This window comes from Tyto alba, unplaced genomic scaffold (assembly GCF_018691265.1).
Source record: "Tyto alba isolate M040663 unplaced genomic scaffold, T.alba_DEE_v4.0 Super-Scaffold_5, whole genome shotgun sequence".
Lineage (NCBI taxonomy): Eukaryota > Metazoa > Chordata > Aves > Strigiformes > Tytonidae > Tyto > Tyto alba.
In genome coordinates this window covers 2,690,545-2,715,431 of record NW_024881326.1, presented here as the reverse complement: position 1 = coordinate 2,715,431, position 24,887 = coordinate 2,690,545, and the positions used below count along the sequence as shown (strand labels likewise).

General features: G+C 46.3%; 1 protein-coding gene across 2 annotated transcripts in view; it reads left to right on the top strand.

Moving 5' to 3' along the window:
• Positions 1-23,137, top strand: part of NEXMIF (neurite extension and migration factor) — a 170,109-nt gene extending 146,972 nt beyond the window's left edge. For both annotated transcript variants that reach the window (XM_042807217.1, XM_032983375.2), the window contains exons 3-5: positions 11,209-11,333; positions 14,960-19,262; positions 20,006-23,137. In XM_042807217.1, the coding sequence (XP_042663151.1) occupies positions 11,258-11,333; positions 14,960-19,262; positions 20,006-20,210 (4,584 nt within the window). In that variant the 5' untranslated portion in view covers positions 11,209-11,257 and the 3' untranslated portion in view covers positions 20,211-23,137. The remainder of the gene's footprint in view (positions 1-11,208; positions 11,334-14,959; positions 19,263-20,005) is intronic.
• Positions 23,138-24,887: the final 1,750 nt, after the last annotated feature.

Here is a 24,887-nt window from a genome sequence, read left to right as displayed (position 1 = left end):
ACGAATTCGTACAGAAAAAAAAAAAAAAAATTCATCTCTGCTTTCTCCTTTTTTTTTTTTTAAACCTGGTGGTTAACAGGGATGAGAAGAGAGTATTTCTGATAGGGAGCCTTAAGAAGTCAAAAAAAGAGGTAATTGTAAAGTTTAGGACTGAGTCTTTCCTTCAGCATACTTCTGTGAAATCCGTTTCCATGTGCTGTTCTGGCTTCCTGTTAATCTGTATCTTTAAACAAAATTTTACACACCCTTCTTCAGCTGAGTTATTTGATAATAAATATCCAGTGTGCAAGGGACTATGAAACATCCCCTTTCTTAGTAAGCTTCTGCAATATTAATGCACTTGACCTTGGTGTCTCATATTTCCTGATTAGGTTCATAGGAAGAGTTTGCTAAGCTTTTAAGATACTGTCTTGTAGACCTATCCGTAAATAGTGCAGCGGAAGGAGAATTTTGGTAATAACTTCATTTAAATGAAACAATTCTGCCCATCAAGAAATCTCCATCCCAAACTATTCTTTAATGGCTTTTGTTATTTTAGACGAGACTGATACATAATTAGCTTTGGAGAGGTCCTCATGGTTTTGTAAGGTTAATACCCCAGTATCACATTGAATTTTCAACATTTGCAGATTTATGAGAGTTGGGGTTTTTAATCATTCCAGCCTAATTTTCTCAGAAGTGCAGGCCCTTAACATTTCTGATTTATCTTAACTTTATATCCGGAGATTGAGTGAAAACTACATGTTTGGAATACAGTTGCTTTTAAGGAGGAGAGGCAAAAAGCAACATTCCAGGCTGTCTTTGGGCATCTTTTCTTGTGCCCGTAATGGCTGGTGGTGGGTCAACAGGCAGAGCATGGGGCAGTGGCAGCAGTGGGGACCCTGTTTGCTAATATTAACCTCATCGAGGCAACCCCACGTGCTAGCACAGCAATGCCAGCTCTTCTTGACAAAGCAAAAATGTAAAATCTCAACATCTCTAAAGAACAATGCTTCTATTGCTCTTCTCCCATTCAGTTTGGCTCAAGACTTTGCTATGGTATCTTGAACGTTATTTTCGGAACTATCATGTAGTGCATTAAGTGCCCTCTTAATTTTATCACCAGTTTGTCTGACTACAATGAGTCCTGAGTGATCTGGAGTCGCACGCCCAATCCGGGCAGCGCGTGGCCATCTGCCAACATGACAGCCAACGCTTGGCATTGACGTCTATCGATGAAGTGAGTCTACAACAGCTCTCTTTGCTCCCTTCCAGTGGGAGAGAGTATCCCCTCCATGCCATTAAAACATTTCAGAGCCCTTAAAATTCAGCTGTAAACCAATGTGGATCTGCTTGCTTATCAGTCTTTGGGTAAGTGTCAGTATCTGCTTTCCCTCTCCCTTGGGGGGTCGTTTAAGGACTTTCTCTTCTGGTTCTGGCTGAGGCAGGGTTTTACCTCTCACACAAGCTAAAACAGACAGTTGAGAGAGGAGATACGTTTTAAAGTTGTCTAAAAGTGTCTGTTTTCTCTCCCAAGTGAAACATCTGTTTTCCTTAGTATCTCTTCTGAACAGGATTGGCAACCTTTTTTAGCTTCTCACTGGCTCGCCTAGTATTTCTTTCAGAGAATAAGTTTATTTGCTTAAGTAATTTGCACAACAGTCAATTTACCTCTAATTTCCAGTACTGAGTGATGTTTTGGGATCACTCTGCTGGTTTTTAAACCCCAGGTTTGGAAGGGCCTCAATCCCCGGCTACTCTGGTTTGGCTCTTGTTTTGCTTTTTGGTATATTGCTGATGGTGGCGGTTTGCGTTCTTATGATTTGTTAGTAAGCCTTGCTAATGAGCTACTCGCTCTCTTCATGGCCTTGACAGCCTCCCATAACAATTTATTGATTTGCTTTTAGATAGTCCTGGAAATCTTTGTATGTATCTTGTGCTGAGAGGCAGCATAGAATAGATGGGTGCTGTTCCAGACAGAGTATTGGTTATATTTGAGTTCCCCTCTACTGAAGTCAGGGCTGCTAGAAAATTATGAGACCTGCTGATTTATGACTTTCATGGAGTTATATAGAGTGCCTCAAGTCCTAAAATATATGTCTGTGCCATGGAGGAGCAATATCAGGGTTCTTCCTCTTTCAGATATATTCAGGTCTTGCTCTTCCAACAAATACCCCCTTTTCCTCCGTTCTTTACAGTCTTGATGTATCAAGAGCGAAGTTTAGAAAACCCCCAAAATCCTCTCTTGCCTTCCCCTCATCCCATCCCAGACAAAGATAACTTCTGCTTCTCTAAATATATTGGTAATCCTAATAAGCTGTAAAAAGAAGGAGCTAACCCTGGCTCAGTAGCTGCTGCTGTTAATTTTCTTCTGAGGTGACCTTTGATCAGGGTGGACCAGAAGTCCTCATCCAGCAGCCTGCCTGCTAAGACTGAAAGGTTGTATTTAGCTCATAAAATTACAAGCCTGTCCTGGGGAGCAAGGTGGCAGCTGTACCTGTCACAGCTTTCATCACTGATTTTTTTAATAGGCTTGTACCAATGGCTTAATACTAGGTTTGTCTGTCGTCAGTTGTAAAACCGTCTTTCTTTGGATAAGGCTATTCATCTTTTTTAACAATTATAGAAATGTTTTTACTTTAGGCCATCACAGCTAAACCAAAGTTTGCGTTCTTTTTTCATTTTCAGGAGATTAAAATCTACCCCTCAGCTTGCCAGTGTTTTTCAAAACTGCACAGCTGGTGACACTAATTATTGCTTAATTTCCTTCCCCTTTTATAAAATGATAAAGGATGACCAAAAAAAGAAACCCAGCGACTCTTCTTAATAGTCCTCCCTTGCTCTTGGTAGCCAGAAATCCTCTTTATGCTTCTTGATCCTAAAATCGGGTGTACTCACTGAAACCCTCATGAGTGTAGCTGGGCTCCTGCATTTCCTCACCCTCATTATTCCCAGGGGAATAGTTCCCCAGCCCCCGTGTAAATTCATCCCATGTCTGGTGAAAAAGAGATATTTGTTTCTTCCTTACCTGAATCATCAACTTTCTAACAGGTTCTCGACCGACGTCTTGGGACGTAGCGTTGAACTGTGCTCATCCAAGGCCGACGTCCTTTGCTTTTGGACTAGGAGTGTCCTTTTTTCTCCCATTTTCTCAGTCTCTCTGTTCTCCTCATTACTACTTGGACTGTTTTATCCCCACAAGGTTCCACCCTCTCCCCGGTTCCTGCCCCGTCTCACACCCGTCCTTTGCTCACCTGTAGTGCAATGATTCTTCACTCTCCTTCTTTGCATTTTGGTACTCTCATCTTTTGGGTTTAGCAGCTATCCTTTCCCTGATATGATACAGTATTATGCTGAAATGCGCCGTATTTCAGACATTCCCTCATGTGTTTCAGCTTCTCAAGGATTTTAATTGCCGCCTTTTTCCCTTTATGATATACTGCTGTTCTTGATGTGTAAGAATACATTTACAGAGAAAGCTCCTTCTGTATTTTACGTGTGCATTGTCAGGAAGGCTATAATTTTGTTCACTTCCTTCCTTTTTCCTTAAAGTTGTTTGTGACAGGTCTTGAAACACTTGCACCTTATGTCCTCCCAGAGTAAGGTCAGAAACTGTCATTTATCTCAGAGTCAGCTCTAAAATAGTCTGCTCTTAATATCGTATCTCGGGGTCTGCTGGAGTTGGGTCTCAGGCTCTGCGATAATTGTTGCATCTGCTTTCAGCTGAGGAAAAAGTGGAGGCTTGCTATGAATATTAACAAGCCATCCATCCTTTCCACCTTCTGGGAACACACTAGTTCTTAAATTGTTTCTTCTTTTCATGGTTTTTGTGTTCTCCATTTTCTCTGCAAGCTCTTTTTTTATCAACTTCATTTTTTTTCCCCCAGATTTATTCCTAATTGGAGGCTTTTATCTGTATTTATACCTAGGTTGCCAAACCTATTCTCAATTAGCGTTGACTCTGTCAAACCTTACCTTCTTGAAGGGGCTTTAGATGTCTCACTGCTAGGATTGACTCACAAAGGCCTTCTTTGTTTTCTATTTCTCCTCCACTTGGCCTTTTCTCCCACATGCTCACCATCGTTGATAGGAGGAGCCCAGGGAACTGCTGGGAGATATGATTTCCTCAGGAGATTTTCCTGGGAAAATAACCTGGAAACCAGAACCCTGAATTCCAACACCCCTTTCGCGGACTGGAGAAACACTTTATGATGCGCAGAGTGGGAGGATGGTTTTGCACTGTGCCTTTCCTCATGAACTTCACCTTTTCAACCCTGTCAGTTCTGGAAACCTCATGTACTAAATAAAAAAGTAAATTCTTGGAAGAATAGGTTGACTTGGAGAGGCACTTTTAGAGACTTAATAGTAAAATACATCCCCATCTGCTGGCAAGTGAAAATTTTTATCACTTCACCCACCACTTATCAAATTATAGTGAAAAACCAAGGATCAAATGGAATCCCTGGAATAAAAGGGATTTGGGAACTTCAGAATCTGGTGGGGAAATAATATCCTTCAGGCCAGAGAACGTTGAGCCTGGCATCACTGCCGCGGCTCCTGGTGCGTGGTGGGATCGCAGTCTCCTCCACAGGAAGCTCTCTGTCTGACGTCCTGCCCAGGTTTTGTCAGGGATAAAAAGAAAAAAAAGAAAAAAAAAAAAACAAAACAAAACCAAAACCCAACAACCAAACAGAAAACCACTTGGATATTTTCCTCCGCAGAGGTCTTGCTGCCCGCTTCTGCGCAGGGGGAGGCGTGTGATGCGATGGCCTTGCTTTAGAGAGGAGCCGCGCGCTCGGGGATGCTGTTTCTGTTTATGGCTCCATCCCGGCAGATGCCCCTGAACTCTGTTTTGTGCTTCTGCAGGAGAGTTAATGAAGTCCTGCAAGGGCAGGAGATGTCATTGTTAGGAAGAGCACAGCATGTTCAGCATCCATTCGCATCACGGATAGAGCTGAATTCTTTTCTACTATTACTCCACTGAATGTAAATATCTCAGAGACATTTACATGGTATTTCTTTTTAAGTATATAATGTTTTCATTCAAAAGTATCATAATTCTTAAAAGACCTGTCAGAGGCTCTGACATGTAATTAATTTCTCTAAAGCTCTTTTTTTGAAAGATACAACTGCATATATAGAACACCTGCGCTTATTCACAACTCTGTAGGAAAAAAAGCCACATCTTCTTCTTCACTTTCTTCCCCCACTTCTCCATAAAAAGATTTTCCTTCACTTTGGATACTCTCTCTCCATCTACCCTCATGATCTACAACAAACAAAAGCACTCGGTATGTAAAAGCTGTGAGTAAATAGGAACTGGCACGATGAGTTTTGTCTGGGTGCTAGTGACCTTTTGTTTATTCAGCTTGAAGCCAAAACATTCTTGCATCTTTAATTATGGAACAGCTATCGCTAGCCCATAATCTAGGCCAACTAATATAATTCCCATCTGCATAGGTGGCCTTTCAATCGGTTTATTTTTACCTGGTAGTTTTGGGGTTTTTTTCTCCTCTGCCTGGGAGGAGTGTATAAAGCTTCAAGAATATAATGCTGGTGCCCAGGAAATATGAGCGAGGCGATGTTCTACTAGCTGTGGATATATATATAAGCAGCCAAGCACTGGATTACATGGCAGTCATGGCTAACTGGCTGCCTTTATCCCCTCTAAGTGCTTCCAGGGCGTCACTGCCACCATCACTGCTTCTGCTGGAAAACGCCGTGAGCCAAATCGCTGCTCCTTTCCAAGGAGGAGTCTGCAGAGAGTCCCCTTGGCGGGAGGAAATCTCTCCAGCAGATCCCTCGGCACAATTTCTCCTTGGGCCAGCATCTGGGGAGGCTGAAGGGCACGTCCTCTCCCTGTGGCACCTCCGACACCAGTAAGGTGATGGACCCTGACCTGTACACTTTGTAAACATCTATTCAGGGCTGCTACATGCAATACTGGGGGTGGGGGGAATGGACATTTTCTGGCTGAAAAAGAAGCAAAGCAACTTGTTGCTTTCTTTGTAGAGGACAGACATCGAGCAGACGCGTTTTTTTGTCATAGTTGTATGAATTGGTGGTGTTTCCCCTTCCACCTTTGTAAAATTAATGTTAGTAGGAACATGCTTAAACCCAAGCCGTACAAAAAAGTGCCATTTTAAGTGAACATAAGGGCCATCATTTATGTGACTGCAGATGAATGTGGGAGCATGTCCAGATGTTTTAGCTTTCTAATTTGGGATAGGTAAATAACCGGCACCCCTCGGTTTAATTTCCTATAGGGAGCATTGCTCGTGTTGCTGTTGCTTTGCATATCCTGTTGAATTTATAGGAAAAGAAATAATTTGGTTTTACTCCAGAGAACTGATGAAGGGATGTTCTAGTAGGATATTGCCTCTAAATATGGCTGGGAGCAGAGGGAGCTAGCAGGGTGTCAGCTGGAACATCAGCTTTCATTCTCTGACCACGTCTGCCTCCACTCCACCAAAGCCAATACCCATAAAGCTTCCCGAGTATAATGTGGGCTTTTAAAACAGAACAAAAAAAGTGCTTGGGGTTACTTGGCCACCTGGGCTGAGGACACCTGCTCACAAGGCAACGGGAGGTTTACAGCAGAGGGTCTGTTTTGGGTGCTGCATTTATATTTTTCCAGATTTATGCACACAATCTAGTCGCTAGCAGCTTTAGTACAACCCCATTAGCACAGGCAGTGGGAAAATTGACAGGAACCGTGAGGAATGGAGAGTTTTCTCAGCTGGGATGCTGAGGGCTTTTTTGAGGCACTTGCAGTCTTTCACCTGACACGAGTTGTAGGGCTCAGAAGGATTTCTCCAGGTCACTGAGTCCTGGGTATTGCTATCAAGGACAACTGCATCCTGTCCTTCTGTCCATTAATTTGTCCATCTTGTGCTTGAAACGAGCTGGATTATTGTTTAGCTCCACTGCTTGATTTCTGCGACATCTTCCCTTTGATCTTTTTTCTTAGCCAGTATCTTTCTGTCATGCCAGCTGTGATCTTAGCAGACCAATGCCCTGAAGTACGCGGCGCAATCAAAAAAAGTCCTTCTGAATTCTTCCCGATGACTGAACCACCTCTGACCGTCCTTGAAGCACAACCTGCCAAGCTATTCTCCTGCCCTTCTCCTCCAGAGACCTGGAGTTCATCTGACTGTGTCTTTGACCATCATCCTCTTCCTCCATCCACTCCAGCTCCAGTCAAGTTCATAAACTTCAAGCTGGCGACTGATTTTCCTCCTGTCGGTTCTTCATAATAGCGTGACTCCGGTCGACTGTCTCTTCAATGGCCTGACACTGTCTGAAATCCATGTTCTATCCCTTTTATACTTCTGTCCGCAGATGGCTCTGTGTTCTGTGCTCTCCTGCTACCCAGTGTATTCTCTGCCTATCACCTTTATACCCCAGACCTCTCTTGGTTTAGTTTTTCTTCCCAGGGACCCAACTGTTCTCCTCTTTGTTATTCCCAGTCTTTGCTTTCTTCTTGTTCTGCATTGCATCAAGCCCTTTTGTCAGCTTTTCTTTTGCAGTCGCCAGTGTTTCTCCCTGTTCCTCTTGGGATCTGACCTTTCATGGTCACACGCACCACTCCCAAAAGGTCCTCTTGTTCAGCAGGTCTCTGCAAGCTTTGGATTGTCTGTCTCACTCGCACTTCATTTTTCTCCGACCATATATGAAGATGCCCTGTCTGAACGCTTCTCAGTTCTTTCCAGCTCATTTCTAGAGCTCAGCTCGTCTCTCCGAGTTGCTGTGGTCAAAAAAAATAGCCATCCACGGGCACATCCCCTTTGTTCTTGCATTTTGTTGTCTTCATTGTCTTTTCCAGCCTTTGGATCACATCCACTGGAAACGTCCCTTCGGCACATTCCTCCCCCTTATGCACACACATCCCAAAAAATAATAATAGGGGATCAAAAGTCCCACAGGATTCCCCACCTATAAGCTCTCTTTTTTTCTGCCCCCATTGTCTTGCCTGCCTGCTTGTCCTTTGATTGCCTCCTCAGTCGGTTGCCCAGATGGGCCCTGCTCTCTCCTTGAAGGTTGACCATTGAGTATCCGTCAGAGGTAAGGAATGGCAGAAGCCTCCCTCACGTACCTGTTTGCAAACTGCGCTCAAACCACCGACTCCACAAACTGACAGAGCAAGAAGAAAGCGAGAAGAGCAAGAAGCAAGCAGGCAGAGGGGCATGTAACCCACATGTGAGACCCTGCTCCTTCCTCCTCCGGTGGAAAGCCCGGCAGTGATAGATGATACCTTCTTTAAAATACTTGGGATCTTTCTTGGTGAGCTCACTAGTGTTTTATGTCCGCGTTGTTGTTTTCTCTCTAGAGATGTTTTGTGCGCTGGAAGTGACATATTTATGTTATCGGAGAATTATTGTTTCTGCTTTTGTCCTATGTTTTATTCATTGCCAGCCATTAGTTTAATATGGCTGTGATTATGTTACTGGTTGAAAACAGGCCGCTTGTGGCATTTTACACCAAGTCACTAGAAGCCAGTATACCCAGGGAAAAATCAGGTCAGCAAAGCCACGCAGAGACGATGCTTTTGCTTCTGAGCTTACAACTGCGGGTCTCAGCTTATCGGACTGATAAAACAAAGACTTGGCTTGCAGGATGAAGCTTTCTGCAGCAACGCTGGATCAGCTCTTCCCCCTCAACCTGGTTTCTGCGGGTTAATCATTGAACTGTGAGGAAAAGTTCAGTAGTATCCTGATTTGGCCTATGTACTTCGATAACTTCAAATGGTGCCGTGATTCTTCTGTGAATATAACTATTATTAAATATTTAAATGGTGGTCGTACTCCCAAGTCCGTTCTAGGACTGTGTTCCTGTGCGAAAACGTGGCCCATCCTTTGGGGGACAGCAGGTTCAACCCAAACAAAAGCAGGTCCCTTTCACACAGCGCAGAAGCTGCCGCACGTGTTACTGCAAGGTGCCATGGGAGCCAGCGGTGTCAACTAGACTGAAAATAATTAGGGAAGTTAATAGAATAAATTGTGGATGTAGTCTCTGGATGCTGAAGCCTCTCAGCTACAGATAGGTGCACGCGAAGCGTGATGGCAGGGCCTCTCCCCTTTTACTGTGCATCTGCTGGTGGCTGTGCACAGACAAGTCTCTACCAGAGCATCATCTCTGCACTTCAGAAAGATCAGAGTATACAGAAATATTGATTATAACCTTCTGTACGTTGAAGATGATGGTCCCATCATCCACAGCAAGTGTGTTGAAGGGACAACCAAGTTCAAATCTGTAAACGTGCATAGCCAAAAGCATCGTCCTCCAACCCTACCTGCCCACAGCTAATTGAAATGGAAGATCTTTGCAGATATCTTTTCCACCTGGCAAACCACGAGGGTGTGCAAACCACATCTACCAGGTCACAATCTATTGAAACTCTTTACTCAACTCAGCTTTTCCTTCCCCCAGAGTTTCCTCAGGCAGCAAACAGCCCCCTCCTCAGAAGTCACGTTGGCCCATGTGTGGGGCCAGTGGTGGTTCTCTGATCTCCCGAGAAGCCCCTGCTTCTCTTGAGGCTTAGGAGTTTTATTAATATTTCTGTTAATAGATATTGTTAAAGCGTATTCATATTTATATTAAGTTATTTTTAATAAGCAGAAGATATTATCAAGGAGGCATGAAGTTGTAGACCGTTGCAGGAAAGCGCAGAGCAGCTTTCACACTTAGAAGTTAATCTTCTTCAAATTGCATGGAAATAACTCCCAACGACGCCTGATCCGTGCTTCGGTGTTTCGAGTCACTTCTGATACAACACGTCGGCGATGCTTCGGTTGGAGCTTTTCTCAGCTGCCGTGGGAGCCCGGGGTGGTGGGGAGGGTGTGGGTGCTGGTGGGAGAGAGGGGTCTTACTGCAGCTAACCGACTCGCGTTTTGAGAGCTTTGAAATACGGATTTGCATCAAAGTAAAACTCTCAGGGTTAGTTAAATATTCCTCTAAATATGCAAAAGAATTGAGTTACTGATGCTTGTTATTCTTATCTTACTCGGTGTCACAACATCTTTAAGTTCAGTGAAGGTTTCACTTACTAAGACGGTTGTAAAGATTTCACGTTAATTAAGAGGACTCCACTGCAAATCTGAATACGAATGAAGTTCAGCTGCTGAACCCAGGGCAGTGAATACTGTGAAAAGATCAGACATTGACAAATGTTGATTTAAAAAAACAAACAAACAAAAAATGACAAAAAAAAGCACCTAAAACAATGCTCTGATCTAGTACCTGTTCTATGAGGGAGGAAAAAGTCGAGTTCAATTTGCTAGAAGGAAAAAAGTAGATTCTGATTGGAATTTACAGTCAGAGAGGTGAATTTCTGTCGTTCTGTCCGTGGGGAGCACTGCTGAGAGTTATCCTGTACCGCCCGTGCCCAAGGACTCGGCCACATCCATCTGTTGCTCCGTCTCTCTCTCCATAAGCAGGTGATTGTTTTAATGGGGGATCTTCAGCACAGGAAGGGAGAAAATCTGGGCTTGAACCTGATCTTGGTTTTGTTGCTTTGGAGAAGTACCATCAAGTCTACTCAGCCTCAACTGGTGGTCATACAACTGAGACGAAGCTTTGTCTGAAGGGGGGGGACGGTGTGAGCGGTGGTAGGTGTCAGGGGACCAAGGCTTCCGAGGAAGGAGCTCTCATGATGAAGTGTTTTGAGTGAAAAATGGAACTTGAGATCATTTCCCCCCCCCCAAAAAAAATGCTTTTCTGTGGAGTTTTTTGTACCTGCCGGTGCTTGGAAGACTTGAGCAGTAGCTGGTAGCTTGGGCAAGCAGTTGTTACTCGGGATATATGCATTTCTCTTGCAGCCCCAACACAGAGTTGCTCTTGTCTCAACCGGGGCAAATCCTCTCCTCTTTATGTCTCCGCTCACCCATCTGGAGATAATAACACTTTCCTGCTTTTGCAAAGCAGTTTTGGGCGATGCAAAGGGTGCTGCAGAGGTTCAGAGCACCGCTCTGCCTTCTAAAGAAGGACTTTGAGGAAGGAAATGGTAATATATAGCGTTTTAACCTTGTCAAAATATATCGGACTTGGCTTTTGGAGTGGAAAAGTGAAAATACAATAGCCTAAATAAATAGCGTTTGTCCTCTTAAGCAGAGTAAAGGCAGCATGTGAGGTTGTGTGGGGGTTTTTTATTGTTGTTATTTTTTATTCACGGTTCCTTGAGCTGATTCTGGGAATTGTACTGACTGTGGTTGTGTTTCTGGAAATGTGCAGGTTGGCCAGATGCAGTGGGGCATGGAGTGAACAGAAAGAGGTTAAATTGATGGATGACCAACAAGAGCAGGATTGTGCCTCAGAAGACCAAGAAACTATCCTGATTAATGGGGTGAAAGAAAATGGTAAGGAACTTAATTACAGTACATGAGGGAGCAGCGAGAACTTGCAAGGCAACATATTTTCCTAATTCCTTTAGTGTATTTCATTTTAGGGGTTTCCAGGTATCTGTGCAATGTGGAGCAGTAGGGTAAATGAGTATTTTCTGCACTGATGTCACCCCAGCTATGAATGTGCACCTTTTTAGGTCTTAAGAAGTACTGCTTTTGCCCATGCATATACATGGTTGGAAATGATTATGTGTACATGCAGTTTGAGTTACGGATTTTAGTTTGGTTTCTTAGGGAAAAAAGTCATACAAGACTATGTAGCCCCTCTGTCTGTTGGGAATCTTTCCCTCTCTTGGCAGTTACTTACAAACCCACTAGACAGTCTCAGCAAGATTTGACGGAAGGATGCTTAATCCCTGCAAACTGGGGAAAAATTAGAAATTGGGTAGAAGAAACAAACCCAGATTATCACTGTCATTCGGCTTCCATCAACATCGTTGGGGAAGGACCAGCCCGCTCCAGCAGCCTGCCTAAAAGACCTAAACTTTGCCTGTATCTGTTTAATCAATTCCATACTGGCTTTCAAAAGCAATAACTAATTAGGACTAACAGTCCTCTGCTGCCAGAAAACCTGATTGAAATAAATATGCCTTTCAGTATTTTCTCAAGTCATTTGGACTTGAGTTGCTAGCCACGGTAAATACAGTGGCAGTCCAGCGTTGAGGCAGAGCTTGACATTTTCTTTCTTCACCATGTTTTTATGTTTAATTTCAAAGCTTTTTACATTTTGTATTGGCCTATAAATCTTGAGAGAGATATTTATTTATATATAAATTGGACCCTATTAGGTATCAGAGGCTTGGTCCTCAGACATCTTGTATGCTCACATCCTTCTGTTGTCTCAAAACAAGGCACGTAGAGGCCGGAGTTGTTCTTGTTATTACCAAAAACCTGGAGCAACTCCAGACACGTGGGTGCCTGTGAGGACCCCGCAACGTGTTCCAGAGGCAGGTGAAGTATACGCTTGCGCTTGGCCCTACGATGTAATTTTGGAGGTATCTGTCAGCCCATCTCCTTCATGACTACACATGGTCAAGCCGCGGCTGATGACAGCTGCTGAAGCTGCAAGGAGATTTTCCAGCGATGCTCCCCTTGTCTAATCTAATAGGCAGGAAAATCAGCGCTTACCTGCGCAGTAAAGATGGGTGATTTCTAGACTCTGATACCACTTCCACGAAATTCAATTAAACAGGGCTTAAAAAGTGCTTTAATTAAACACCTCTGTGTAGGAATTGCTGCTGAATCCAAAGCAGCGAGCCAGCAAGTAGCTCTGATGCCACCACCTCCCCGTCGATGGCACTGGGGACGGGGCTGATGCTTTTTGTCACCTCTCACCCCAACTATCGATGGGTGCTGGCTGCCGTGAATCCAGAGCGGCCTTTGGGCTGCTGCAGTGCCCAGTTAGGGACTGGTGTCCTGTCGAAGCTGACTGGCATCAGGGCACTTCAGTATTTTTCTGCTCAGGTTGCCCGTGTGCTTTCGGATGGCTGTCGAGTTAAACCAGGAAAGGTGGTTTTCTTTCTCCAGCATTTTCTTTTTTTAACCATAGTCTTTTGGAGTAGTGTTTACTTCAGAGCATCAATTGAATGTGCGCCTGATTTTAGGATGATATAAGCCCTAGAAAATCAGGTTTTGGCATTTCTTTTGTATTTTCAAATAAAGTTTTGGCATTTGTATACTTGCGTAGTTCACTTAGACAAGTATAAACCTAAAGAAACACCCAGAGACAGTTTAGTTTATATAATAGCATCTCTGTATACTGAATGCACCATTTGCGATTGAATTTCAGCTTTCTACCTCCCCCTTTTTTGAGTCTTATAGCATTCACAAACGTTCTTCTTTTATCCTCCAATTTTCTATGCTTCTTGTCAGCTCCAAGCTGATTTTTATTTTCTTTCACTTCTGAAGAGGAACTGCACTGGTTAATTTGTTTTGGTGCTTAAGGAAAAAAATACCACCTCTGCATTTCTGATCTAAAAACTGGTGGGAGGGACTGAAAGCTCATCTCTTTTTTTTTTTTTTTTTAACCCTTTTTGAGGGAAGGGAAGCATCACAGATTTCAAGCCAGTCAGTCTGGTCTTTCCCAAGCCAGATGTGTTGAAGGTGTTTGCAGGCATCGCATCGCACTTCTGGTTTGATTTGTATAATGCCTGGAAAGTCGTTTAAAGTCCTTAGAACGCTGGGTGGCTCTGACTGCAGCTCTCTTGTACTGGCTTAAGGCTTGACCGATGGCTCCATCCCTAAGGCCCCTGTAGCACAAAACTCCCGGGAGCTTTTGGGATGAGATTAGGGGGATTTTGACCCCCTCTAAGTTTTACACTTGGCATGGGCAGGCAGTTCTCCATCGCACCTCACCTTTTCATACTGCCCACCCCACGGGCGGTGCGGGACCCCCCCCCGAGCCTTCCCTTACCCGCTGGCATCGGTTGGCGTAGGCGCGGGAGGAGGCTTGCTTTTCTGTCAGTTTGGAATAAAAACACACATCGCGGAGGGTCGCAGCAACCGCGCAGCTGCCAAATCCCTCCGAATGCCCCGTTTCTTGCCACAGCCTGGTGCTCCAGCTGCGTTTTAAAGCGTTTGTCCCACCTCGGGAAGCCTGCGCTGCTTCGGCTCTCGCCCCCCCCGCCGTTGGTGGAGCCACCGGGTCGGTGAGACGTGACCCACCACAAAAGCACTGGGTTCAGAGTCGGCAGAGCTCTCCGGCTGGGATGGTTGCACACATCGGTATACATTTTTTTTAATAGAGAGATGTCAGAGCGTGTTCGTGAATGAAAAGACATTGTATTTAAATTTCAAGGGTCATACCGTCCGTTGAGCCAGAAGTCAGATGAAAGTATATTTGTAACTTTATTCTGCCATAAAAGAGTGCAACGAGGTAAACATAAAAAATCCTTAGGTTAAAAAAAAAAACCCTTACATTATTAAGAAGGCATTTCTAGAGATTAAGGAAGAATGGCAAACCCCACAATAATTCTAATAATAATTGCTTTAAACTCTGTGTTACCTTCTACTTTCCCTTGGCATGGACAGTGACAAAAATACTACTGGGTTTTTAAAAATAGCCATAACTTTCTGACTCTCGAGCAGTAATGCAGTTCAGGTATGTTTAAGCTGCAGACACGGCGGGGGGGCAGGCTTTGTTTCTTTAAGAATCTTATTTTTCCATTCGTTTTTTCAACGTTAATGGGAACACTTTTATTAGGCTTGTTTTGTGTTTTAATAACCTTGTCAGATTTGAAAGGCAGTATCCAGGTAACGGTATGTATATGAGGGGGAAACAATGGATGGTTTTGGTTTTTGAAACGTAGTCTTGCACCTCTTCCAGCTGGCGGCGGAGGGGAGAGTGTTTACCTCTCCCTTCCTTGCCCGTCGCCACGTTAATCAGATCCCGAAGGACGGGAGCGCGCGCTCGCGGGAGGGGCGCCTGCCGCTTCCCAGAGGGGCGGTTGGGCCAGTCGCCACCAAACCCGAGGGAGCAGGGGGGGCGCGGGGTGGCGAGCCCGGGCGGAACAGCAAGGGTTGTAAACCCTCTCTCTTTTTCTTTTCTTTCCTGCCTCCCTTTTGCCGACCCTCCCGCCCAGAATCGCACGCCCTGGACGGCGATGAGAGGCCTTGCACCGCCGCCGAGGCCGCGGTCACGTTCTCCGCCTTGACGGCAGCTCAGAAGGAAAACCACGCGTGCCACCGGGCGCTGCCTCCCCTGACTTCCAAGAAGCCCTGCTTGCTGAGCCCCCCGTCGCCGCTGAGGCTCACGGATGTACCCGAGCACGCCTCGGATGACTCCTCCGCCCACGCCATCTCCCTCACGTCCTGCGTGACAAAGGGCATGAGCTCCTGGTCGCTGCCGGGCGACTGCGAGAAGGCTCCCTTCACCATGATGGAGCCCGGGGGCATGTCGGCGTTGACGGGCGACTGCCTGATGCAGCCGAGCCGGACCTGTCTGGGCTGCTTTATTGAATCAAAGGACGGCATTGATGCAGAGCCGGGAATAAGCTTGAAAGTGGGGGATATAAATAGGGATTACGACACCTGCTCGGTCTCTGATATAGGGATTCACTGCATGAGCACAGGAGAAACCATGAGATACGGGGATCAACTGCTTTCAGACCAGCTTTTAAGCTTCCCTATGCATAAATCGAGGGCAGCGGACAAAAGAGATGCAGAGAAATCTGACAGTGATTCAGAGGACCCCACTCAGAAAAATTATTACGAGGGATTACTATTAGACAAATGCAACGGTGAGGAACCTTTACTAACAAATCCCAACCAGGAATGGGGCTATTTTGAATCTTTCATTAGTGAAAGTAAAATTGAGCTGCTTGACCTCTGCTCCAAAAATGAGCTTTCTGTAAATCTGTTTTCCGAGGAAGACGTGGATAATTACATGTTCGATGACGACGATTCCACCTTGGGAAGCGATGTCTGCTCCCTAAAGATTAGATACGAATCTTTCCAGGACAACGTGCGGGAGAAGACCACCACCCTGCAAGAGGATGCCCAGTTCAACTTCTTCCCCAGCGTGTTCAGCAACTGCACCAAAAGGGACAGCAGGAGCACCCTGAAAAGGGGACCCAGCGGTGCCACCGACCCTTCTCAATTCAAATCTGAGGAAGGCATCATCTGGGGGGAGGAGGAGGAGGATGGCGAGGAAGAGGACGGTGAGGAGGAGGAGAAAGCTGCCTTAAATAAATCTTGCAACAGCACAGAGATGGTGCAGTACGTGGGCTCCAAAAGGAGCCACTTCTTGGACTCGGTGAATTCCACGGAGGACTCCGGGGAGTTCAGCGACGACAGCACTTGCACAGAGTCCTCCTACGACGTGCTGCGGGATATCAAGGACTGCAGCCGGTACCTGTCCCGGGACCACTCCGGCTCCTTCATTCAGCAGAATTACGGGTTGCGGGCAAAGAGGAAAGTGCGATACAGCGACGACTACCTGTACGATGTGGACTCCATCGAGAACGAGAAGATCCTGGACAAGAAGGAGTGGCTCCCGGACGGGCCCAAGGAAGAGGACGATGATGAGTGGTGCCCCAAGAAACGGCGAAAAGTCTCTCGCAAGGAGCCCCCCGTTATCATCAAGTACATCATCATTAACAGGTTTAAAGGGGAGAAGCATATGCTGGTGAAGCTCAGCAAAGTGGATGCCAACGAGACAACTGTCACCCTAAACGAGGAGCTGCTCAGCAAATACAAGAAGCTGGCCCCACTGAAGGGCTTCTGGCAAGAGAGGCAGCAGAGCCGGCTGGATTTGCTCAGATCGTCTCTCTACCACAAGCAGAATTTCTATCTTAACGGCTCAGATGCTTCGTTCCTCCCTCACCCACGGAAGCGAAAATGCAAGCTAGCAAACAGGCACCGGATTCAAAGAATTAAAGCCATCGAGCAATCAGTGAACAAGCTGGGCTCTTGCTCCTCCGATCACAAGCAGCCTTGCAGCAGTAAAGAGGACGCGGGCCTGAAAGGGCTGCCGGCATTAGCCATCGCCACCCCCAGCTGTGCCAACGGATTACACGTACACGACATCGCGGGCATCGCCGCCGTGAAATGCAAATCGCAGGAACGGGAGCACAAGGGGACGGAGAGGAAAGTGCTCCGCAGGATCAAATTCAAAAGCGAAGCCAGGTTGAAGTGCAAGAAGATCAAAGCTGCTACCAGTACGGCGGAGGGCTCCCCGGCACTGGAGAACCAGGACTCTGCAGCGCGTCTGAAGGACGAAAACGCTCCTTGTGCTTCAGACAGCTCCCATCTCCCGGAGTGCCACGAGGATAAGGTTGCTAAAAATTCTCCTTTCCTACCATCCACCTCCTCTTCAGACAAGCCTCTGCCATCTGCTAATATCACCACCAATGTACCCCTGATCCCCGGAGGCTATCTGCAGACGTTGTTAGATGCTTCTGATTTGTCGAGCAACACCGGTATCTCATACTTCGCCCAGCACCCCTCCGAGCAGCAGCAGCACCCGCTCCCCAGCATCGTCCCGGCAGAAAAGCCCTTCCCAGCTCTGCAGCCGGCGCAGAGCTGCGTGCTCTCCCCGCCTTCCGAGTCGGAGCTGCAGCAGTCGCCCGGCCACTTGGAGATGGAGCAGGGCAGCTTCGGTAGCATGTGGCCGGCCGGCAAGGCTGCCGGCAGCACCCGCCAGGACTTCCCCGGCGACGGGCGGGAGGCGGCCGGGCTGCCGAGCGAGTTCGGCGGCAGTGCCGCGGGTGCAGACGGCCTCCCCGCCTCCGGATACGCTCAAGTCAATCTGAATAGCAGCAAATTGCTATACCAAAAAAATTACATGCCGGATAGCCAACAAGTGCAGTCTGATGATTCTTATCAGTCATGTCATTTTAATAATGGAGAGGGGCGCTTTCATTTCCAACGAGGTACACTAAGTACAGATGATGGCAGGCTCATTAGTTTTGATTCAGTGGGTTCATTGTCAGTTAGTTCTAGCAATTACAGTTCTTTAAGTTTAAAGTCTTGTGAAAAGGACGGCGAGGATGATATTAATGATGATTTCTTGGCCCACTGCAGTCCCAAGCTAGTGATCCAGCAGAGCATAGATGAAATCACCCCTTTGAAGGAGTCCACGGACCTTTTAGACATTTCCAACTTCACGCCTGATAAGTTCCGCCAGTCATCGCTTTCGGAGATGTCCCCTCCGGACACTCCCAACCTGTCCCCGCAGATAGCGGGCTCTGACACCAAGCCTCTGGGCACCCTGAAGGGCTTTCAGGAGAGCCCCCAGGCCACCCTCAACAGCTCCGAGAAGGTCAAGTGGAACTGTGGGGTCCTGCAGACTGAGGATCAGGCAGATAATGGGTTTGCTTTAAATAATCACCAGTTCCAGTTCCATATGTTCAACGATGAAGATTCTGTCAGCCTTCTCGAAAAGAGTCCATGCTTGTCAACATTTAATGAGCCATCTGGTCAAATTAGCACCAATAGCAAAGTGTCAAAATCGAAGAGGAAAAGTTCATCCAGCAAGAATGTGGGTACAAACCAAAGCTCTTCCCAGAAAGCCACCCGGAAAAAATCACCCAAAACCAACAAAGGAACCGATAAGCCGCCAGGGAAAAACTCCAGGCAGGCACCCAAATCTGCCAGGAAGGGGAAAAACGCGGCGGGAGTCAACGGCGAGAAGACTCCGGCTGTTGGCGGCAGGGTGGTCAACCAGCTGAGCAACGTGGCCACCGCCACCACCAAGGGCCTCGCCGAGAGCGCTCAGCATTGCAGCCCGGCCGGGGTGAAACTGGGCAAGCACAACGGGCTCTCCGGAGAGTGGGCGCTGGGAAAAGAGGGGGGCACGGGCTGGTCGGAAGCCAGCCTGGGCAACGCCACCAGCCTCCTGGACGATGATCAGAGGGAGTTTGAAGAACCTTCCAACATCCTGTCCAACATCGCGTCGGGAATGGCGGATGTCCAGAGGTTTATGATGGCCTCCATCGAGCCCTTGTGGGGGCCTGTTGGCCACAACAGCGTTCCAGACATATTCCGGTCACCGGAGTCCAACAGCCTGAAACTGAAAACTCTTAAAATTTTGGCAGGGACATCCCAAGAGTCGAAGAAGAAGGCGAACGGCGGCTCGCCGGGAGCGGCGAAGAACCACAAGTCGAACAACAAGGGCTCAAGCAAAAACGGCAAAGCCGCAACCTGCGACCCCCCCGGTCGCCCCAACTGCTCAACCGGGTACACCACGGACCTTCACGCTCCCTTTTTTGATAAAAACTATAGTAACCTGAGCACTTTAGGCAATAACGGACCTACCCATAAAAAACTCTACCGTCATAAATCCAGTTCGAAATCGCTGAGGGATGAGAACTGTAAAATAAAGCGAACGGACCGCGAACAGCCCCACAAGGACCCCCCCGTGACAGCTGCTTTTGAGAAACTGAGGTAATGCTGCACCAAACTGGCTGGAATGCCCCTTAACCTCCCTCCCACCTGCTAAGCCCGCTGTTCCTCAGTTTTTCCTTCCTGAAAGCAAAAGTTGCATGAAAAAAAAAAAAAAAAAAAAAAAGACGTTCCCCTTTTACAGTTTTGGTTGGTTTTGGTTTTGGGGTTGGTTTTTTTGGTTGGGCTTTTTTTTTGTTTGTTTGGTTGGTTTTTTAAATGCATGAAAATACTTATTACTTGCAAGCTACCTAAAAGAATGACCAATTTTCTGGCTTGGCTGGGGTTAAAAAAACTAACAAGGCTACTCTTTTCTGCTGTTCGGCTTCTTCAGTTTTTAATTACTTATTTATTGGGGGGGGGGGAGGGGGGGGGGCGGGGAAAAAAAAAAAGAAAACACGATTACACGCTCTTTTTAATGATTTTGACAAGGAAAGACTTTTTTTTTTTTTTGGAACATTTTGTAAAAAATAAACCACAAAAAAAAAAAAAAGAGGTTATGCATCCAAAAGCCAAGATCTCGAAACTTAAAAGGCTCTTTACTTTGCAAATGAGAACTCGTTCCTAATTGAGCTTCACGTGGCAATTTTGAGTGCTTTCTGGCCCCCTCTGCTGTTTTATCTCCTAACCTGCATCATCTAAAGCTGCATCTTCTGTACCCGCCCGCCTTTAGCGCGTACGCTCCGTCGTGGTGACTCCAGACGAGCTAACTAAGATGGCATCAAATGTTTGATTTTTTCCTGCAGGGAATCAGACTCCATTCTTCTTAAAGCAGAAACAACATTTTTGGGTTTTCCTGTATTTGAAGAAGAGACTCCCTTTTCTAGAAAGACGGTTGATGTTTGGTTTTTTTTTTTTATTATTATTATTTTTTTTATTTTTTGCTTTTCTATTTGGTTGGGGTTTTTTTCCCGTCGGTTCCTTTTCGAAATCTGCCTTGTGGTATGTTGAGATGTAAGTGCTGAAATGAAGAGTTTGAAATTGTGGGAATTTTATTATTTGAAAGCAAACCTAATCTGGTATTCTCTGTGAAAGACTGTTTTAAAAGTCATACTGTTGTACAGTAGTTTATGCACTATTACCCACAACAACAAAAAATTGTGCCAAACTATGAACAAGTGACTGTATTGTATATATTTTTACTTCTCTATCAACATTGGGTTGTGAGTGTTTTCTGCAGCTATGCCTTTTGGTTTTACTAGAAACATTCCAGTTGTTAAGTACTAACCACCCCCCTTTGAAAGCACCTGTAACTCACGATGAAAATGATATTGTTCACTTATACAACTTACCAAAAGTTTTATGGACATGACTAAAAGTGTGCCAAATTTACTTACCTCATTTCATGGATTCACCCTGTGGTTTAAAGCTCATAAAGGGAAAAAAAAAAAAAAAAAAAAAAAAAAGGAAAAAAAAAAGGGAAAAAAAGGGGAAGAAAAAAAAAAAAAAGAAAAAAGGAACTTTGAAACCGATGCTGGGAAATGGTAATGTCCTCTCTTTGAAACCATGAGCAGAAAAACTTAATGGTGAAATGTTGAGTTTCATTATAGGAGAGAGTTGAAATGGTGGAGGAGTTCAGAAAACCACTGACGGTAAGTTTGCCAGGAACTCAAGTGTCTGCATCTAGAGACTACAGAACAGTTGCTTTTCAAGTGTCTGTTTTCTTAAAGCAAAACCTGTAGCTGAAGATCATTTGAAATGCAAAGTTACATTGCTAATTCTTTGTATCTCAGTTTTATATATTTTATAAGAACCTGGGATAAATTCTAAAATAGTTATAAAAACAGAACTAATACGTTTCATACATTTATTGCTATTACTTTTCCTTTGAGTAGTTTCTTAAACATTTTTGATGCAGAGCCTGTCAAAAACGCTCTCCTATCATAGCTTTGGTGTTTCCTAAATGTCTAACCTTGCGATGCCAATATAGTTTGAACTTTCAAAAGCAAAGTCATTAGTTTTAAATACAACTCTGAACCTTTTCTTTGATTCAGTTCATAAGATAAGGAGAAAAGAAAAAAAAAAAAAAAAAACAACAAAAAAAAAAACGGAGCTATTTGTGATCTCACCAATCAGGGCCGGATCATACATGACTGGACTTTATTAAGACAGCGTTAAATGCTGAATGCTAAATGTATTCTCAAAAGGCCTTATTTGTAACCCTACTCACCACACCCTCGCCCTCCACGAGAATAACAAACCCAACAGATATCTATTTTCCTTGTGCAACTGAGAGCCTGTGCGTTTTGCTGCTGATTTCTTATGAAACCTTGATATGCAAGAGCCCTGCTGACTGGGAGCTATTGGGAGCGGAGGGACGCGAGGCTTGGCCACGTTGATGCAATAGAAAACGATGAGGAAGAGGAGCCTTAATAGCAGTTGGACAGATCACGTTCTCGACATGGTCGGGAGCATAGAGGTGGTGTTTTGCTGAGGAGAGGACTAGACGCGGGTTTCCTTACACGTAGGGGGTTTTTTTCAGGCCACGCGCAAGGCAAAACAGCAGAATTAGGTTACGTTAATTTAGCAAAAAAGCAGACTGAACACTTAAAATGGAAGTGGAGTTGCAGAGTGTCGATTTAGAATCAAAATGTTTTCAGCATTTTGCAGGTCCTGAGGTGTAGTTCAGGCTCAGCTCTGCAATCCCGGAGAGAACAGCACAGTAATTGCGTTGCATTCTATTTAACAGAGGAAAGAAGGAACTCTGAAAAAAAAAAAAAAAAAAAAAATTCTGAAAACCATCCTATAAGTTCATTAATTCCGCGAAAAAAAAATGAAATGCTGGCATTTCCCGGAGTGAGCTGCTCCGGGTGAGCGTGGTCCCTGGGTGCCCCGTGGGTTGCAGTGTTCCACCCCTGCTCTGGCTCCAAGAGGGAGATGAGAAGATACTCGGGATATATTTGGGAGACAAGAGCTGTGCTAGGGCTCCATCCCCGGGCGTCTGGCTTGCCTGCAGCCGCCGTGCTCTCCCCTGCTTCCCCAGCAGCTTGCTTTTCTATTCGGAGGGTCATCAGATACTACAAGCTCCGGCCACTGCCGTGGCGTTGGCGTATCCCCCTTTTTTTCAGCGTTCCTCCCGCGTGCTGCAGGATGAGGGGCTGCCAGCTCCCTTCTTTGGGATGTTCAGGCTGCTGTTTCTACAGAGACAGGTCAGGTCCAGGGCTGGGATGCAGCACGGCCCTTCTTTTTGACCCAGAACCATTGTTTGAAAGCACATTTCTACTGGCCTGCACTGTGCTCGTTATGCTTACTATTATGAATATGGGACTCGTAATAAAATACCTTGTACTGAACCAGATAGCAATATTTATTGCATTTGAGAAATGTGCAATAGGGCATGAAGATAAGGCATAAAACATATTGACTATTTTATTGTGTGTTGGAAATCCATGAATACCCAGCTAGGTGTTTCAGGACAGTGTTAATCACAAATACCAGCTGCCTTGTTGAGTTCTTCTTCAGTCCTTCTGTCGCTCTGATTTCGCTGCCATCTTCGGTGGTCAAAAATCTCCAAAAATCCCCCAAGTCCCCCAAAATCTCTGACAGGGGAGATATTAAAGAGCCCAGATTCCTCACGGCGTGGCACTGGCCTTTCTCTGTGTGTCTGAAAAAAATGATGTCTCTGCTGATTGACCCCAAAATTCAGAAATTGCCTTGAGGTAACCATTTGCTCCTCTCTTTTTTGATCTTCATAGAATGGTTTGGGTTGGAAGGGACCTTTAAAGGTCATCTAGTCCAGTCCCCCTGCAACGAGAAGGGACATCTTCAGTGAGATCATGTTGCTCAGAGCCCCGTCCAACCTGACTTTGAATGTTTCTAGGGATGGGGCATCTACCACCTCTCTGGGCAACCTGTTCCACTGTTTCACCACCCTCATCATAAAAAAATCTCTTCCTTAAGTCTTTCTCCGCAGGGCTGCTCTCAATCCCTTCATCCCCCAGCCTGTATTGATACCAGGGGTTGCCCCAACCCCAGTGCAGGACCTTGCACTTCAACCTCATAAGGTTCACACGGGCCCACTTCTCAAGCTTGTCCAGGTCCCTCTGGATGGCATCCCGTCCCTCAGGCGTGTCAACCGCACCGCTCAGCGTGGTGTCCTCTCCAAACTTGCCGAGGGTGCACTCGATCCCACTGTCCATGTCACTGATGAAGCTATTAAACAGTACTGGTCCCAGCACGGACCCCTGAGGGACACCACTCGTCACTGATCTCCATCTGGACGTTGAGCTGTTACCCACTACCCTCTGGATGTGAGTGTGCAACCAATTCCTCATCCACTGAACAGTCCACCCATCAAATCCGTGTCTCTCAAATTCAGAAAGAAGGATGTGGGGGGGGACCGTGTCAGAGGCCATACAGAAGTCCAGATAGACAACCTCTGTAGCTGGTCCCTTCTCCTCTCACGTAGTTATTCCATCACAGAAGGCCAGTAGGTTGGTCAGGCAGGACTTGCCCTTGGTGAAGCCGTGATGGCTGTCTCAAATCACCTGCCTGTCCTCCACGTGCCTTGGCACAGCTTCTAGGAGGAGCTGTTCCACGATCTCCCCAGGCACAGAGGTGAGGCTGGCAGGTCAGCAGTTTCCAGAGTCCTCCTTCCTACCCTTTTGAAAAATGGGTGCAATGTTTCCCTTTTTTCAGTCACCAGGGGCTTCATCTGGCTGCCGTGACTTTTCAAATACCATGGAGAGTGGCTTGGCAACTGCATCAGCCAGTTCCTCAGGATCCTGGGATGCATCTCCTCAGGTCTCATAGACTTGTGTATGTTCAGGTGCCTCAGGTGGTCACAAACTCGGTCTTCTCTTACAGTGGGAGGGACTTTGCTCCCCCAGTCCTCACCTTGAGGTCCACCCACTCAAGAGATGTGGGAAGAGAGGTTGCCAGTGAAGACCGAGGGAGAAAAGTTGTTGAGTACCTCAGCCTTCTCCTCAGCCGTTGTTACCAGTTTGCCGGTCACGTTCATCGGAGCGGATACACTTTCTTTGACCTTCCTCGTCTGGCTGATGTACCTGTAGAAGCCCTTCTTATTATTCTTTGTGTCCCACGCCACGTTCAGCTCCAGCCACACCTTGGCCTTCCTGACCCCATCCTTACACGACTGGGCAGTGTCCCTGTACCCTTCCCAGGGTACCTGTCCCTGCTCCTGCCGCCTGGGCATTTCCTTCTTGCCCTCTGGTCTGAGCAGCAGGTCTCAGCTCAGCCATGCTGATCTCTTGCCTTCCTTCCCTGATTTCTTACACCTGGGGATCAAGAGCTCTTGCACTCTACAGGAAGCATCCTTAAAGATCTGCCAGCTCTGTTCTGCTCCCTTGTCCCCGAGGGCAGTTTCCCCAGGGGTCCCATTGACTAACTCCGTGAACAGCTGGAACTTTCCTAAAATTCATCTCCACCTGCCTGTCGCTACCTCAAGGTTTTCATCACTTCCCACCTTTGCCTCTTTCCTTGCCATACGAGCTCACCTTTTCCACTTGCCCTTCTTGTCAGTATTGGTGAATTTTTATTTTTCACAGCGCTGCCCCCAGCTGTGGGAGGACCGGGACGTTGGTCCCATCCATCCCTGCCCACCATCTGCGCACCCCGGGGCTCCCCACGTTGGCTCCCACCTCCGCTCACCCTCTTGCCCCATCCCAG